Here is a 17,351-nt window from a genome sequence, read left to right as displayed (position 1 = left end):
AAGTCGTAGACAGTAAGTCTCACTGAAACAGTATGAGATTACTATCTAATGTTAAAACCATGTAATGAGATCAGTTGAATTGGTAATGAGACTATCAAAAAATCTGGTTCTGGTCTCAGACACGGTCACACGGTCAGTCTAGTCTGGGACCAGAATCGGATTTTTTGATAGTCTCATTATCAATTCAACTGATCCCATTACACAGTTTTAACATTAGATAGTAGTCTCATACTGTCTCAGTGAGACTTACTGTCTACTCTTGTCACATTTTTCAAATGAGACCATGATTTTCACTTCTCAATTTAAATTATTTTTATTGCTTTAAATGACTTTAAATCTCATTTGAGCATTATCAAAAAGTGTTACTTTTTAAAAAATTAAAAATAGTCTAAAAAAAACCTTAAAATGTCTAAAAATAGTAACTTTATGTCAAGAATGAAACTAAATGAGATTAAATGAGATTACTTTCTCATTTTTTTCAAGTCATGGTTTCATTTTAAGATCTGATATATAGTCACTTTACATGTTTTTTTGATGACTAGTCCCAGCAGAATTCACGTCAAGAAATGTATAAGATCAGACTAAATGAGATCAAATGTGAAATTCATAGTTCCGGCGGTCAGTCTAGATATAAGATTATGAATAAAGATCTATAAACAGAAAGATATTAAAAGCTCTTCATTCAACACAAGATAGTGTAAACTGAAGTATGTGAAGTATGATATAAGATTACTCACTTATCTACACTTAGTGAAGTGTTTGTAACACTTGTCTTATATATTCACTTTCTCAAAGTTATGCAAGATTCATTTGAAAAACTCATTCCATGTTTATAAAAATAGATATCACTCTGAGTCTGTGAGATTCATCTTTTCATTAGTTATTTATAATGACTTCACTTTTTCATATAGAAATGTGACAGATCTTAAGACTTATTAAAATTCTGTTAACTATCTGTCTGTAAGTTTATATTCAATCTGATAATATAATTACATCTAACTTAGTCAGCTGATTACAGCATCATTTTTTCAGTTACTATTAAAACTTAATAGCTTCAGCAGATCTTCTGACTTAATATATCTCATACTCAGATTCTCATTCTATACAGCAGTCTCTGATGATGTATACACTTCTGAAAAGATTGTGAATGATTGTGATGAAATCTTCAGATTCAGTATAGTTATCTATCTGTGTAAACATTTAATCTTTTACTGTAAATCTAAGACCTGATTTTCTCTATTCTTATTAATGATGATAATTACATTGATAATGCTCTTCATAGTAAATACTTGATCTGCAGTAAATATTAATTATTATTTAACTTTTATCTCAGTCTGTCACTGTGTATACAAGACCTTGATCTTGTTTAGAATTCTTGTACATGTACAGAGCTTTGATTTCAGTTCAGCAGTTTCAGCTGCTTTTCTTACTGCTTTGAGTAAAGTCTCTGAGAGATTCTGTATATCTTTCAGTTCAGATAGCAGAGAAGAGTATTATTTGTATTAATTAAAGAAGATATTCATTTCAGTGATATCTCATTAATTGTATAATGTCTATTATTATATTATTATCTCATTATATAATTTCTATTATTATTATACAACTTCAGTGATAATTATCTTTTCTTCTTTTTATTCTTCTTTTAAGTAGAGAGTGAACTTCTTTGAATCTGATTCACTGCTTTCATTCTCTTTCTCATATCTTATCTATTTGTATACTATATGTGACATTTATCTGAGTATGAAGTTTTTCCTTAACAAGTAAAGCAGTATCAATCAGATGCTCTTTCACTTACTACTTATTATATACTATCTTTTGAGATGTTCTAGAATCACTCTGACATGATAACTATAAATCACTTTGTAGATGAAATTATCATACTCTGAAGAAGCCTGCACTTTATACCAGTTTTTAGACATACTATCAGATGTGATTCAAAGATTGCTTGAGTCAGTATATGATTACAGGCGTACACCGGCTTCTTATATATTGTATGCTAAATTAATTGATGGCCGCTATGACCTCTTTTACATTTGTAAGCAAGTTCAGAAGCGGCCGTGTTATTATTCAACAGTTGTACGTTCTTCCGAATCACAGAATTAATATATAGATATTATTAGAAACACTCTCTCTCTATTATCTAAATAAAAACACTTTATAAATAAATGAGAATACTTATAGTTTATGAGAATAAAAGCTGTTACAGAAAAAGAAAAAAGAAGACAAGATTTCACAGATAGATCTGAGATATTTATACTACTCTAGAGAGATTTATTTATACTATAAGTAATTCTGCAGAATAGTCAGATTACTCTAGTAAATAAAGAGTGATTATAAATTATAGATCTGAATCTTTCTATATAACTATAAAGAGTAATTATAGACTATAGATATCTTGATTCTACAATTCTATAGAATTAATAAAAGAATGAAAAATTTCTCATAATTCTACAGTGTTAAAGAATGATAATTTATAAGAATAAGTAAAAGATTAATAACTTATAAATACTTCTCTTTAATAAGAATAATCTTGTAGAATGTAATTCATCTGTGAGATAAATCTATATAATAATCACACAAGAATCTTATGAAAAAATAATTAAAGATTAACTGAAATTCTTTAAATTAAAAGATATAGAATGAATCTATATAATAATTACATAAGAATTTTATAAAAATAATTAAGAGTTAATCAGAACTTTTCTGTATAAAAGATATAAGATGAATCTGTATAATAGTTAGAGAAAGATCTGTAAATTATAAAGAATCTTATAGAATAAGAAACTAAGTAACAGACTCTTTTCTCTTTATAGTAATAAGAGATTTTTTCTCACTGAGATTTTTTATAGATATGAAGAGTTTTTAGTAAGTATTACTATAGTACTAAGTCTGATTCTATGAAATCACTCAGTGAAAGACTTTACAGACAAAGTCTTAGAGAGAAAGAGATATATAAGAAATCTCACTTTTTATAAATTCTTTACTTCTATTTCTATCTCTTATATAATTAATAGAGTTAGCAGCTCTTGACTACATATAACTATATAGACTGAAGTTTATAAATACTATTTATAACTCAGCTTAAATACTATTATATATTTAATCTCTATATTTTATCTTTCTACTGTGAATACTTTTAGTAGTTAATAGTATATATCACATCAAGCTGTAAACATCTGAATAATCATCTGTGAGTACTTATTCTTACATTTACATATAAAAATAATAATAATAATGATGAAAATATTTAATTTTACTATATTGCAGTTTATCTGTAAAATTACTGTTTTTTAATGCAGACTAACTCTGCAATAATTAACATATTAAAACTTATATATTATAAAAACATTTTTATATTGAAATGAAATTAAATAACAAGCTCTCTGAATTCAGAGACTATAACAACTGATACTGAGAAGTCAAATTAAAAACTATTTTAATCAATATATATCATATATTTGCAGATGAAAAGCACTCAGATCTTCAACTTATAAATGATGATTTAAAAATCTGATAATATAAAAAAAGCTGATTATAAGAGTGTATCTGAAACTCAATGAAAACTGAGTTATAAATACTTATTCAATTCAACCTCAATCAGACTGATAATAATAATGTTATTAGAATGAAACAAGCTGCTGTACTATGATAGACAGTTGAACTAAAATATCAAATGTATGAGATGGGGATTGAATCTCGCCCTTTTAACCGGGCCGCTGACTTCAAGGATGTAGACGACGACATAGGTAAAGGCGAAGACAGAGTACGGAGGATCGTTGTCTCATTCAGAAGAGAATCTGCTATACCGACCTTCACGGCGACATAGTGCTGCAATTAATATTGAGTGTCCCGTGCGAGCCAAATGGTTGAGTAGCCGCCAAAACCAAGTTTGTCCACAATATGATAGCGGTTGTGCAGTATGTCTCCAATCATGATGGGATGGTAGGCCCCAGGTTTGTATTTAGTAAGTGACTCGGTGCCACTAATCCAGTCGTATTCATAACAGATATTCGAACCTTTCTCGCTGGGCAGCATTGTCGTCGGAGAATTGGAGGATGAAGGGCGGCAAGTGGACGGTGAGGATGATGGTGGAACTGGCAGTCGGGGGCGCTTTAGGTGCAAGATCACTGGGGCCACCACTTTAAGCAAACGCCCCATGAAGGGCAACAAGTTTTATTTGGTCAACGGAACAGAGTCAAGTATCAAGGACACACAAGGGAGGTCAGAAAATCGAACTCCAACTTTGAGTCCCATGCTTCGCGAGTTGCGTGGACCTTTCATCCCAACCTGCTCATCTGCATCAACTATAGGTGAGAAGTAGCAAACTCAAGCGGATAGGAAGGCTGTCAATCAGAACATCCGCATGGATAGTAGCTATAAAAGGGACCTGGAGACCTCTCCCCATTGTTTTGTAAGTTAAATCCGAGATAACTTATTTCATTATAGTGTTGAAATTTCGTTTATCCACTGATTAGTTGTTACTAAACTACGGAGTATGGCCGCTACCAAAGGAGGAATCAATTTTACCAGATACTTCTTCTATACGGAGTAGATTACGCGTATTTAAGACACTACTGTATTCAATGGTGGCCTCGCCCCCAGAACGAGGAGATAAACTGCCGTAGTTTGCCCTGGCGCTAGTTCTGGTCTCCAGCTGCTGCCAGCCTATCAGTCGCAGCACGAGCACGCGACACTGCCACGGGCTGCGCTTCTTTTGCCGGTTCGAGGCGTAGAGAAGAGGAAGAGGAAGAGGAGGAGGAGGAGGAGGAAGAGAAAGGCAAAGACGGAGACGCCTGCTAGATTGCGGTATATAATAGGAATCTCTGGCCTTTTTCTTCTTCTTCTTCTTCTTCTTCTTCTTCTTCTTCTTTGTTTTTTTCTTTTCCTGTTGGGTGCGGATATAGTTACTATATATATTTATTTGCCCGTCAACTCGCGATATTTATTCGGATATACCAAGTATATATATACATAGACACATATTGCTTCTATAGCTTTCTGTTTCTGGCTCTCAGCGCTCCTGTCCCCCCCTCTAGGTTGTAGCTGTGCTGTGCATAATCTGCCATCTAGACCAATACATCCCCCAATATATCGTCAAAATATATCGTTACTGTTCTTCTCTCTCCAAAAGAAAATCCCCAGAAACACCCGCTTCCTTGCTAATTCAGCATGCCAAACCCACGCCCCCCTCTAACTCCAGCTTCTTCCGCTGACATCGCTGCAAAGGAGAAATTCGCCAATTCTCCAAACGAGATGTTCTTTTCCCTACCTCCAGCTGCTCTCCCTAGAAATGGTAGCCCCGGCTCCGGCTCCGGCTCCGGCTCCAGTTCCAGAATTGGCTATTCCAAAGAATCCGCTCCTGCTCGCCCAATGTCTCCCATCTCGCCATACATCCCCGCAGCTGAAGCGTCAAACACCACCCGTGGCCCCAGAAGCTCCCGCCAGAAAGCAAATAACAATAACAACAACAGCAGCAACGGTAACAGTAGGAAGCGCTCTGCCGCAGCGAACTTCACCCTCCCGCCTCCGCCAACTCGCACGCGGAAGATCATCCAGATGAAGCCCAAAACCCAAGCTGAGCAGACAGCGCCGCGGGATGCTGGCGGCGCTGCTGGTTCAGAGGGTAAGGCCAAGGGCGAGACTCCTGGCGCTGGTTCTGGTGCTGGTGCTGGTGCTGGTGCTGGTGGTGCAGGATCCAAGAAGAAACAGCAGGGCAATGGCCCGACTACCGCGGCAGGACGGAAAATTGCACGCAAGACGGCGCATAGTTTGATTGAGCGGCGGAGGCGGTCAAAGATGAATGAGGAATTCATGACGTTGAAGAATATGATTCCTGCGTGTAGGGGGCAGGAGATGCATAAGTTGGCTATTTTGCAGGTTGGTTTGCCTTTGTTTCCTTTTATTTTTTATTTTATTTTTTTTTTTTTTTAAAAAAAAACCCTATTCCATTTGCCTAAATACAAATACTTACACAAAAACAGGCTAGCATTGATTATATGAACTACCTGGAGCAATGCTTGAAGGAACTTAAGGCTGCAAACTGCTGCAGCAACAACCGCAGTGACAGGACGGGTTCTTCAGGCCCTTCCACCCGGCGCATCACTTCAGGACACCACTCCGTCAGCACCGGGCGCCATGAATTCTCCTCATCACGCTCTCCCTCCCCATCTCGATCACCTTCTCCCGCCTCCTCCAACTTGTTACACAACAACCACCTGAACAACAACAACAGCAGCACAAGAATCTCAAACATCTACACGGACCGTAACCAAAACCCTAAGCACGCGTACAAGTATGACTATGAACATCAACAACAGCAACAACCACAACCCACGCATCCGCATCCCGCATACGCCCTCCTCCCTTCCTCGTCCTCCTCGTCCCGCGACGCCGCCTCCGCCGCCTCCGCCGCCGCCGTATTCGCTGGCCAGGGTCAACCGATAGGCCCATACCTGCACGCACAGCGCAGACCCCCGTACGGCCAGATGGCACCTTCATCGTCATCGTCGTCGTCGGCGGCGTCGGCGGCGGCATCAGCGTCACCGACAGGCACGGCAACGCCAAACGTTAACCCGTCTCCTGTCGTCGTCGCGCAACGACGACAACAACAACAACAACAACAACAACAACAACAACAACGTTGCCCCGTGGGTGGTCCCGGCATGAACATGGACATGGGCGTGGGCGTGGGCGTGGGCGTGGGCGTAGGCATGGATACGATGGACCATGAAGCGACGGCAGCGTTGTTGATGTTGAATCTTGATCGGAGGGGTTCCGGGGTTGCGGCTGGGGCTGCGGCTGGGGCTGGGATTGGGATTGGGATTGGGATGGATAGGGGTAGTAGTGGTGAAGGTGAAGGGAGCCAAGCGACGAGGAGGAAACTTGGGATGAGCGTGCAGGATTTGTTGAGTCATTGAGGGGGGATTCTTCCTTATGTTGGGGAGGGAAACTGGACAGGAGAGAGAACAGGGAGAGGGGGATTCTACGATAGCTAGATGTATAAAATTGTTATGAGAATGTATGAGAATATGATGCGTCCCATTTTATCTTTATCTCTATCTTTAGATTTGTCGTTATCTTTGTCTTTTATCTCTACCCTAGGGCCCCTTTCTCTCCTTTTTGACGTACATCTCTTATCTTAAACCATTTTAGCCACCTATGCTTTTCCCACCCACCGCTAAGCTTTAAAAGTGTCGTGCTCTATATATAGCAATAACCACAAGCGGGATAAAAAAAAAAAAAAAACAGCTGTCCGAAAAATACCAGCCAGAGGAGACTGACGGATAACAGAGTAGAGTTGTTCGAATTCTCATTGTAACTTCTCTCCCCTATCCCTAACGAACAAACCCAAAAGAGGAATGAGGATATCGCTAGCTATATGCTCCATGCCAGCTTTTGATCTTTTGTTTGTGTAAGTTAACTTACACTCCCAGCTCCGTCAGCCCCCTCCCTCGTTCCCCCCCCCTCCTCGTCCCTCATTCACTCATTCTTATTAATATTAATATTAATATTATGATTATAATCCGAATCGAGCGGAGGGTCGGTTTTTATTTTACACTGAGTATAAACTATTATACGTAAAAACGATTTTCGATCGAACCAATACCAATTATTATATATATATAAAAAGAACAAGACCGAATCGATGCTAGTTATAAGACTCCTCCTTCTCCCCCACCCCCCACCGGGGCGGCCCTCAAAGAAACCCCGGCTCCTAGGACATGCTATGTTATGTTATGCTATTAGTACGCTTGCCATTGCCATTGCCATTGCCATCACTCGTGTCAAAAAGGGAATGAAATTAAAAAAAAGAAACAAAGAAGCAAATATATATACTATAGGGCATTAGAGAAAGGAGGCCATGAACGTACAGGAAGGGCGGAGATATATATGGATAACTCCAAACTTCGCGAAAAAACCAAAAACCAAAAGAAAAAAAAAAAAAAAAAAAAAAAAAAAAAAAAAAAAAAAAGGCAGTATAAAAGCAAGGAGTGTCGGATTCCCTCCCTACGGGCCGACCGCTTCCGCATAAGCGAGGTGTTCGCCGATCGCTTGGCGAACGCCTACCACACATAAAAGGCCGCACAATAGATAGATCTCGATAATCAACCAACTACTACATCATATCACCTCCATCAAGGAGTAAAGAGTAGGGCTAAAAGGGATAGAAAGAAAGGAAGGAAAAAGTGGTATGGATGGGGGTATAGTGCCTAGATTAAGTAGGCTGGTGGGTAAAATTCAGTTCATCCACGCCGAGAGTGGTTGCTGTGAGGTTGTGAGGTCGTAAGAGTAGCGTATGTCTTGGGAAGTAATTGTGGTTCCGTGGGGGTGCGTGCTTTTTGGTCTTCCTTTAATTTTTCTTATGCTGGTTTCGTAAAAATTGGAGGGTAGTTAGTGCATGAATTGTGAACATCCAGGATGGTGATGTATGCTTTATCTTCGTGGCAGGACTGAGATGGACAATTCGATTGTATTTTTGGAGCGGGGATGGTTTGTTTCCTTCCGTTTGTGCCATGTGCTGTTATTGTCTTCGGATGAGATATTTTCGTTTGTAAGAAATGGTGAGACGCGAACAGGTACGTCGCTAGGGAATGGACCCTCCCTCCCCACCGGATCGGAGAGGATGATAAATAAAACTGTCGTCGGTGGACGGACCTTGGACGAGAATTGGGGTAACGTAACGCAGAATGGCTGATAAGGTCCATTATTGGTTATCCTTCACACAAAGCCCAAAGTATATGTGTATCAGCAAATGGTCTGGTCTGGCTGCCCGTTCGGCGCCCTGATATAAATAGCCAGGTTTTGCCCAACAAGCTGGTTCTCCGTAGCCCTTCCACACACCGTGGTTGCACGCGTGTATCCGTCGAAACGGTGCAGATCCACCCACCCAAACAAGGCAACACAAAATCAAAGCCAGAAGTAGGTACCAGAGTAAGATACTCAACCCTCCGCTGGCACCCCATCCTCCACCCCATCCAACCACCTCTCTACCCCAGAAACCAGCTTCTTCCTCGACCGCTCCTGCTCCTCCTCCAACCGACTCGTTCCCCTCACACTCCGCCCCAACTCCAACAGTTCATCATAATCATCACCGCCATCGGGGCCTAGCGGGTTCGGTTTGGAGACATCGCGCACACCAACACAACCTCGGCCTCCCATGGGTCCCAGGGGCCCGTCCAGTTCTGCTTGTAGGGTGGCGATGTTGAATTGGGTGACCGGGGTACTCGATCTGGGCGGGCTGTTGCGGAGGAAGGTTTTTAGGAATCTGCTTTCTTTGTTGACAGGATTGTGGAGGAGTAAGCTCGGTTGGATGTCTGGGGGCAGCAGGGGGCAGGAGGAGCGGGTTGGGTTTTGGGGTGGGTTGGGGATTTCGCTGGTGCTGGTGTTGTAGATATTGTTGTTGTGGATTTTATCGGCATGGTGCGCGGGTAAGGTAGGGAAATGTAATATCGGCTGCGGGGGTGGTGGACTGGTATTCTGTTGTTGTTGTTGTAAACTGGTCTCAGCGCCAGGTTTGGTGCCATTGTTGTTGGGGATATTCTGTTGTACATTGCTTCCATCGACATGTCCTGGCGGCGATGGTGGATGCGGCGACGACTGAGGAAGAGGGGAAGGAGGAGGTCTTTTTGAATTGGCGAGTAGCCGTTTTATTCGCCGGACGTACTCTGCTGGCTTCAGATGTATTGAGACTAGCGATGTCGATGTCGGTGGGGAGAGTTGATTCGAGAGTCGCGGGGCGGTGGTTGAATCGTGCCATGGGGGAGTGGAGGAGGAAGAATAGGGAGGGGGCGAGAAGGGAGATTGTGAACGGTTCGTATCTCTGGATTTGGATAGCTTTCCTAGGAGGGCGAGGACGGACATCTTGCGGCCCTTCTTGGTGTCCTTATCCATATCCTGTCCATTTCGATTGTTCTCCTTGGTCCTGTTCTCCCTGCTTGAGTTCAAAGAAGAGGAGTACGCACCATAGCGCGGGGGTGTTGTTGGTGGTGGGTTTGTTGGTGAGTTTTCCATCGTCAATGCCTAGTCTACCCCGACCCTACCTAGAACAATATGCCAGTATGCTTGTTTTTCTTCCGATTATTGTATTGTTTTGTCTTGGTTATATTTCCTCGTCTTCCCTAGGACGAGTTCTGGTCGGGTGAGGGCAAGAATAAGAAAGAGCAAGAGGGCAAAGAGGGGAATTGTTTTGAGGATTGGGTCGTCTTAGCTGCTCAGCGCGGGCAGCATGTAGTCGCAACACATGAATATGAGTCACCAACTTCGTGCAGGCGTCGTCGAGAGGCTCCAAAAGGGCGTGGGCATTTATACGGAGAGCGAACGGCTGGTGGGTTATTTATTGGTCTGGGTTTGGGTTTGGGTTTGGGGATCGCGTCCTGCTGCCAAATCACACAAAAATGGGGAGCGAAGAAACACATGCACTGAGCTATTCGTTCTCCTCGTTCTTCCTCCGGCTACGGGTTACAGTGATTGATTGCTGTGATTGCTGTGGTGGTGCGGTGCATGTCTCTCGGGGCCAGCTGCATAGAGGCTGCGGGTTATGTTATGGGGCTTGAGGTTTGAGGTTTGAGGTTTGGCAGCGGGGGTGGGTAAGGGTACGTTTCACGCAGGCGACGACCCTCCCCTCACTCACACTCTGGGGAAGCCTGAAGTCATGTTATGTTAACTCATTAATTCGTATCAAGTTCTTTACACGTGAAATATTATTCGAAGTAATGTGAAAAAGAAGAGCAAAAAGAAAGCAAAAAGAAAGCAAAAAGAAGAGAGAAGAAGAAGACAATAATAACAACTGTCAACAAGGGGGTTGAAGGCCAAAGGTTCCCGCCCAGCCCATGGATCCAGCGCGAAGTCAATTATTACGTTTAACTAAGTTAGTTGATCGACGCCATCTGGCGCTTGCAGTGATTCAGCCCACTCAGCGCGCCTTGAGCCAACCAGAGGCAATATTCAGGCGGGCAAGACTTCTTCGATCTAATCAAGAGCAGAATGAGAGCTTACGCTGTATTCATGGTCGCTGCGGCGTTGTCAGATGATTGTTTGCTGCGTTAGGGGGTTGTTAGCGTAGTTAGCTGTGCTGCCAATAACGATATCCAACCCGTTTGTTCATCATCTCCGTCATATCATCCCCGTCATCACCATCACTTACAGCGTACAGCGTACATATGGACTCTCATCTCCATCCCCATCGGTGTTCCCATCCATCTACACAGTAAGTCTGCGCAACCGTGCCGAGGTAGTGTTTTGAAATGGATGCTGACTAAACCAATCAACGCTCTGCCAAGCTTTTCCGCTCTAACTTACCCGCTGCCTCCTATTTCCGCCCTTGAAGGCTTATTCGTATATCATTATAACTTGTACTCCGCTTGTCTCTAGCTATGTGGACCTCCCTGCCCCGGTTGGCCGAGTGGCTGTTGCGGCTGCCCAGGTAGCGCCCGCAGGGGCGACACATCAAATCCAATCGGGCTAAAGATTGAAAAACAAGGGTCTAACATCTTGGGTACCACAAAAATTGAAGATGTACACAGTACATACAGTACATCATAGTCTCTGACTGCATACGATTATAATGGTAGAATAATAATAATAATATGCGGACCTCCACCAGATCTATAAATACTCCTACATCTGCGCTTGTAAGGCGTGTATATCTCGGCATGCCTGGGCGCGGAAGAGGTTCAACCGGTAGAACAGGCAATAAGAGAATGTCAACCGGAAGTCAACCAGACATTTGCACTATGGACCTGTCTGTAGACGTCGTTATGAGAACATGCGGGAGAACAAGCTATATACTAGTTACGGAAGTTCCTACTTACCAACCTCATGTAAGATTCCCAATCATCTCTTGTAATGATCTAATAACTGTTCCGAAGTTAAGTCCGGACATAGTGGGCAAGAATAGTTGATCTGATTGAAGAAAAAAAATCGGAGTTCATTGAGTGAACGAGGAGAGGAACCCCTCGGGTGGACTTATATAATATGCCGTATTCCCCTTGAAAAACGGTACAACTTCGAAAGAATATTTACTATCGCTACCAGCAGCACTTGAAATATACATTAATATTCACTATCTCATTTGCATGTCCTAATCATGCCGTCGTTCGTGATCACCGGTGCAAATCGCGGAATTGGGGGGGGGGTGCAGTACCCTCCATCTACCCGGACATCTAAACCCAGACATATATATACATATATATATTACGCTCCCAACTGCTCAATACGATAGTTAATATGAATTCCAACGCCAACTCTCCGCAACCCCCGAAAGTCTAGTCATCGGCCTCGTGCGCCACAAAGCCGTAGTAGCGTACAAGAAGGTCGCAAAGGAGCTACCGGGAAGAAACATCAGTATCATCCAAGCCGATTTGACAGACTATGACTCCTTGTTCTCCTATGCTAACGAGTCTTCAAACTTTTTTTTTTTTTTGGCTACAAACAGCAAGCAGCCGACCGATGAAGTAGCGCCGTTTGCAAACCTGCATTCTGAATGGTCGATCTTTCACGACCTTCTTGCCACCGCCGGCAGTTTGCTCAAAATTAAATATACCTGTCCCTCTCGCCCGTAGAACGACTCGGAGCCGAACTCCTAGAAAGCTTCTCCATCAACGTCATCGGTTAACATCCACCTGCTTTCTCTCTTCGTGCCCCTCGTGCGCAAGGGGATGACGAAGAAGGTAGTCACGCTCACATCCGGCGGTGCGGATATTGAATTCATCTCGCGCTATGAGATCACGTCGCAGATGCCCTATGCAGTGTCCAAGGCGGCAATGAATGCTGCTACGGGCGAAGTTCAGCGCGCAGTATCGGAATGAGGGGATTTTGTTCATGTCCATTTCTCCGGGCGTGGTGGATACGGGGGTTGGGCGAAAGGTAAGCAAGTTAAAAATGGAAATGGGAAAATTGAGAATGAATCATGAATCATCAGACTTTGCTTCCCTGGTTTGCCCACCAGTGCAACAATTAGTTACGCTCTGGTTTAACAAAATAAATAAATAAATAAATAAATAAATAAAAAATAAAATAAAAATAATCTATCTAACTAACCCGGCTTCACAAAAATTTACATATAGCAACGCCCGAACAGCTCGCCGAACTGGGCGATATGCTCCATAAGTTCACCTTATATGACCCCAGTTTCAAGGGGCGATGTCCGTTGAGAAGTCGGTTGGTGCTATGCTGGGGGTTATTGAGCGTGCGAATGTCAATAATGGGTATGCGGGGTCATTTGTGTCCCATCATGGGAACAACCATTGGCTTTAAAAGGCAATGGTTGTTTTATGTATGTATACTTTGGGCCATGCGTGGGTTCAACTTTTTCTTTTCTTTTTTTTTTTTTTTTTTTTTTTTTTTTTTTTTTTTTTTTTTTTTTTTTTTAAGCCCAAAATTGGTTTTCAAGGATGATTGAATGAAATAATGATCTAAAAAAAAAAAGGTTTCTTTTTTTTGATCCCCAAGCGCCCTCTCATGAAGAATATAGGTACTACGTAGATAGGTAGATACTAGTTAACTAATGTCGCCATTCATATCCCTAATCTCCACAGAGAGTTTGTCCGGGCCAAGCGCATCATCTCCTGTCGTACTGCCAGACCACAAATAAAAGCAAAAACACCCGGGACTAGGAATAGAAAATGCAGAAAAAAAGGAGATGACACTTTTCTGGAAACAACGAGAACATAAAAAAACGCATAGGAAAAAGCGTACGCCGGACATAATTTTCATGCTAAGGTCAGGAAAACGGAGAGTGCATGGGGGTCCAAGGTGAAGAAGCAAAACTACATGGTCTTTGAAGGCAAACATCTATAACCAGCCCACTCAGCTCAGTACGTAAACTTGAAACTAGGATGGTGGTCTCCAAGATTATTAACTTCATCCTCGGGAAGCTGCAGGAGGTGATCGCGGCGCCCCTGCGCGCGCAGCCGGTTTTCACGATACAAGTACAGCAAGAACACAATGCACGTAAGCGCGCATAACCAGATCAATCCAAGACTCGCCCCGTACCCGGTCGGGTACCGTGGCGCCTCAGACGGGAAGAAGAGGTTACTCGCGATAATGCCACCGGAGTTCCCGATCCCGATCTGCATCGCCGATGATATCCCACGTTTATAATGGCCGCCCATGTTGTTATTTAGCCACGTGATGGTGATGGGATGCGACATGAAGGAGCCGGCTGAGATGGCGAAGACGGCGAAGTAGCGCACGCCCAGGGATACGTATTGTTGGCATAGGAGGATTGTATATCCGATGGATGCGATTAGGCACCCGAGGATGGTGAATGTGAAGCGGTGCCGTATTCGGTCTGAAATTACTGCGGTGATCATGGCCGAGCAGGCGCCGCAGGCGAATATTGGGACGGCCAGGAGTTGTGCGTTTAGCGCGGTCCAGCCTAGATCATGGAGGATGGTGGGAGTGAAGAAGCTGACTGCATATCCACTGTTGACAATTCCAATGTACATTATAATTCTGCAAGAGTGAAGGAAAATGGTGTCAGTAAAACATAGAGAGTTCTACAACGATCTATAGAATCAAGGATAGGTCCCGAGGTCTTACCCCAAGTAGATTTTCACGTCCGTGAAGGCGCGTTTCATGGCTGGTTTGTCCAGCCGATCCATTCTCGAATTTTCGCTCTCCGTTGCTAATCGATGTATGAGGATCTTCCTTTCGTCCTCTGTAAGGAATTTTGCGGTTTCAGGCCAATCCGGAATGAAAAATTTCGAGACTGCGGCGGCAACCACCGTCACAGCGCCTTCCAGGATAAATATCCAGCGCCAGCCACTATAACCACATATGCCATCCATTCCTGCAATGAAATACGCCAAAATCTACCAAATTTATCAGCTCTGGGTCATTTTGATAGGATTAGGAATGTCTTACACCACTCATTGAACCCGCCATGATGCTGCAGGCGATGAAAAAATTGACCCTTGTCTGAAGCTCATGTCGCTTGTAGTACATGGAGATAAGATATACGCAACCTACGCATGTCAGATAATAAACGGACAGAAAATCAGTCAAGCTTTATGGACGCTCACCTGGGAAGAATCCTGCTTCGAAAATCCCCAGAAAGATTCGGCAAGTTACCAGCCCAGCGAAACTATCGGTGATCCCTTGGAAAACTGTGACCAGACCTACATAATCATTTTAAGAAATTGCACCAAGAGGACAGCGGAGTGGGAGGCCACTCACCCCATCCTATCATAACACCGCTGAGCCAGGTTGAAGGGGCAACTTTCTTAAGAATGATATTGCTCGGAACTTCGAAGACCATGTATGGAATAAAAAATATGAACAATGCAATGTTGAAATCATGTCCACTCATGTTGAGATCTCTCTCTAGGCCTTGAAGGCGAGCGTTCCCTATGTTGATGCGGTCCAGGAACCCTAGACACATGAGAAAAGAGAGTATTGGAACGACATAGAGATCGCATTTCCAGACAACTTTTTTCTCAGCTTCTCTATCTAAACAATCGATGGCGTGTGTTTCTGTCGCGATAGGAGTATCCGGTGCTTCCTTCGTTGAGTCGGTCATCGTCTATGTCGGTTGGCTGGACAGCGGAATGAAGCATTAAGCGACAAGAATCAATAATTTTATTAAACCACGCAGGAGTGATGCGCACATGGGGTAAAAGGGCGTGAATATGTAGAATATTGCAGAAGGTTTGGGAAATTGCATCGGGATTTACCGCAAGCTATATACCAGGCGGTTTTAGGTCTCAGAGAAACTGAGTTAGTAGGTGGCAGTTCGTGGTCACCGGCTACAACAACAATGAGATCAAGAATGACAGCACCATGGATAATTTCCGATATGCGTCTGTCGTAGCATCAACGTCACTAAAGGGCGTCAATGAATGCACATTGAGGGCATGGGCCTCCGGGCTGCATAAACCTGGGAAACGAGCGAGCAAGGAAATTTTAAGACCGGTGGTGTATAGGCAAAGAAAAGGGTATCTAACTCGCATTCTCTATGTGTATAATATAATGCAAGATCCTTGTTCCCCTTGTTTGTAGGGTTAGGTGGTCTGGGAACGGCAATTCCAAAGATACAGAGCATGAGTTTGGCCTGTACTGCCGGATACCGACGGTTGGCAGTTCATGGCGTGGTTGACACGGTGTATTTGAAATGTAGAGTCAAGAAACAAGTATTGGAACTAAAAATGGTAATATAGCTGGAAAATTGTAACGTATTATCGTGCACATACATCAGAGTGCGTCACGTCACATTCGACTAGATAAACCTGCAAGGAGGTCAATCATCAGCATACTTGATGTTCAGGCATTTTCGTGAACCCAAGGAGCAGGCCACGGCGTTAGTCCAGCCTAGGTAAGATGGAGATCATCCGAGCTGGCGTCCAGCTACCATCCAAGGGAGTAGATCTCGAATAGAAAATGGAGCAATTTGGTGCACGCCAACCCAAGTCAAATAAAGGCATAAAGGAAAGTAGAAAAAGCAAAAGCAGAAGAAGAAACGGAAGAAACAAAAATGTTCGATAGGAGCGGAAGCAAGAGCAAAGCATCCACACAAGGATTCGGCTGAACTGAGTCATGCGTGCCACCTTTGTTTGGTTTCCTACTCCAGACTGAAAAAGTGTAGTTCGAGATCATGCTGGCCCATTAGGGTTATTAATCGGCAACTTCTTGGCAGTTGCAGCTCACGAAGACTGGTTGCTTATCGTTACTCCGGAAGGATGCCCTGCTTGACTGCTTGAATTAAGGTAGCTCCAGACCGTTGGGCAATGATAGAATGGAATTTGTCTGGTGCGGAGAATTCAGAGAAGTTACCCGGCTGTAGACATGCTACATTTTAAATATGGTGTTGCCTTATATAGGTCGATCAACTTGCCCGGAAATGATTGGAGGTCTTTCTCGTCCGTCCATTATGGCCCGCAGCGGGTTCGCGTTACGCGCATTTCTTTTCCCCTAGAAAAGAAAAGACTATGTTCTGGAATGCGTATCAGCCTCAGCCTCCGGAAGCCATCTTTGCCCATGGAGTAGAGGACAAAACGAATTTTGTTACACCCGGGAGACGGCTCCAAATATCGCGGCACAAACCCTTGGTGTGACGAGATATTGTAGCATGCCAGCTAAACCACAAAGTTTGAAACCTGGCATACCGGGACTCACATATGAAAGTTGAAGAACAAAGAAACAAACAGAAGGCAATGCGGGACATAATGTGTCGGCTCCATGGTTGCAGTTGGATCTGCAAACTTGGTCATCTCTGCATTGTATGAGCCGTGGATGGATGTTGTTCAAAGAAAGATAGCAAACAGATAGTCACAGATGGGCGTTGAATTAGGCTCATCAAACGGTGGCTTGGCGCGGGACCGGAAAAACAATCCAGCCGGTGCTTGGTTGGAACG

At 43.2% G+C, this 17,351-nt stretch overlaps 5 protein-coding genes across 5 annotated transcripts; 3 read left to right on the top strand and 2 right to left on the bottom strand.

Annotated features, from left to right (window-relative positions):
• Positions 1-3,900: 3,900 nt before the first annotated feature.
• BDBG_16061 (uncharacterized protein) lies at positions 3,901-4,321 on the top strand (the record flags this gene model as incomplete). The annotated part of the gene is made up of 2 exons (XM_031724090.1): positions 3,901-3,942; positions 4,007-4,321. 2 exons carry the CDS (start codon positions 3,901-3,903, stop codon positions 4,319-4,321), a joined length of 357 nt encoding a protein of 118 aa, XP_031575652.1.
• Positions 4,322-5,169: 848 nt separating this feature from the next.
• On the top strand, positions 5,170-6,917 carry BDBG_00180 (HLH transcription factor; the record flags this gene model as incomplete). Its single annotated transcript, XM_031719770.1, has 2 exons — positions 5,170-5,877; positions 5,982-6,917. The coding sequence occupies 2 exons, from the start codon at positions 5,170-5,172 to the stop codon at positions 6,915-6,917; spliced, it is 1,644 nt and encodes a 547-aa protein (XP_031575651.1).
• Positions 6,918-8,940: 2,023 nt separating this feature from the next.
• BDBG_00179 (uncharacterized protein) lies at positions 8,941-10,011 on the bottom strand (the record flags this gene model as incomplete). The annotated part of the gene is made up of 1 exon (XM_002628887.1): positions 8,941-10,011. One exon carries the CDS (start codon positions 10,009-10,011, stop codon positions 8,941-8,943), a length of 1,071 nt encoding a protein of 356 aa, XP_002628933.1.
• A 1,721-nt stretch (positions 10,012-11,732) lies between these two features.
• BDBG_16060 (uncharacterized protein) lies at positions 11,733-12,806 on the top strand (the record flags this gene model as incomplete). Its single annotated transcript, XM_031724089.1, has 2 exons — positions 11,733-11,819; positions 12,585-12,806. The coding sequence occupies 2 exons, from the start codon at positions 11,733-11,735 to the stop codon at positions 12,804-12,806; spliced, it is 309 nt and encodes a 102-aa protein (XP_031575650.1).
• Positions 12,807-13,811: 1,005 nt separating this feature from the next.
• On the bottom strand, positions 13,812-15,520 carry BDBG_00177 (MFS transporter; the record flags this gene model as incomplete). The annotated part of the gene is made up of 5 exons (XM_002628885.1): positions 13,812-14,454; positions 14,542-14,813; positions 14,866-14,966; positions 15,024-15,119; positions 15,178-15,520. The coding sequence occupies 5 exons, from the start codon at positions 15,518-15,520 to the stop codon at positions 13,812-13,814; spliced, it is 1,455 nt and encodes a 484-aa protein (XP_002628931.1).
• Between the last annotated feature and the right edge of the window lie 1,831 nt (positions 15,521-17,351).

The sequence above is a fragment of the Blastomyces gilchristii genome (assembly GCF_000003855.2).
Source record: "Blastomyces gilchristii SLH14081 genomic scaffold supercont1.1, whole genome shotgun sequence".
Taxonomy (NCBI): domain Eukaryota; kingdom Fungi; phylum Ascomycota; class Eurotiomycetes; order Onygenales; family Ajellomycetaceae; genus Blastomyces; species Blastomyces gilchristii.
This window is presented reverse-complemented; position numbering and strand designations above follow the sequence as displayed.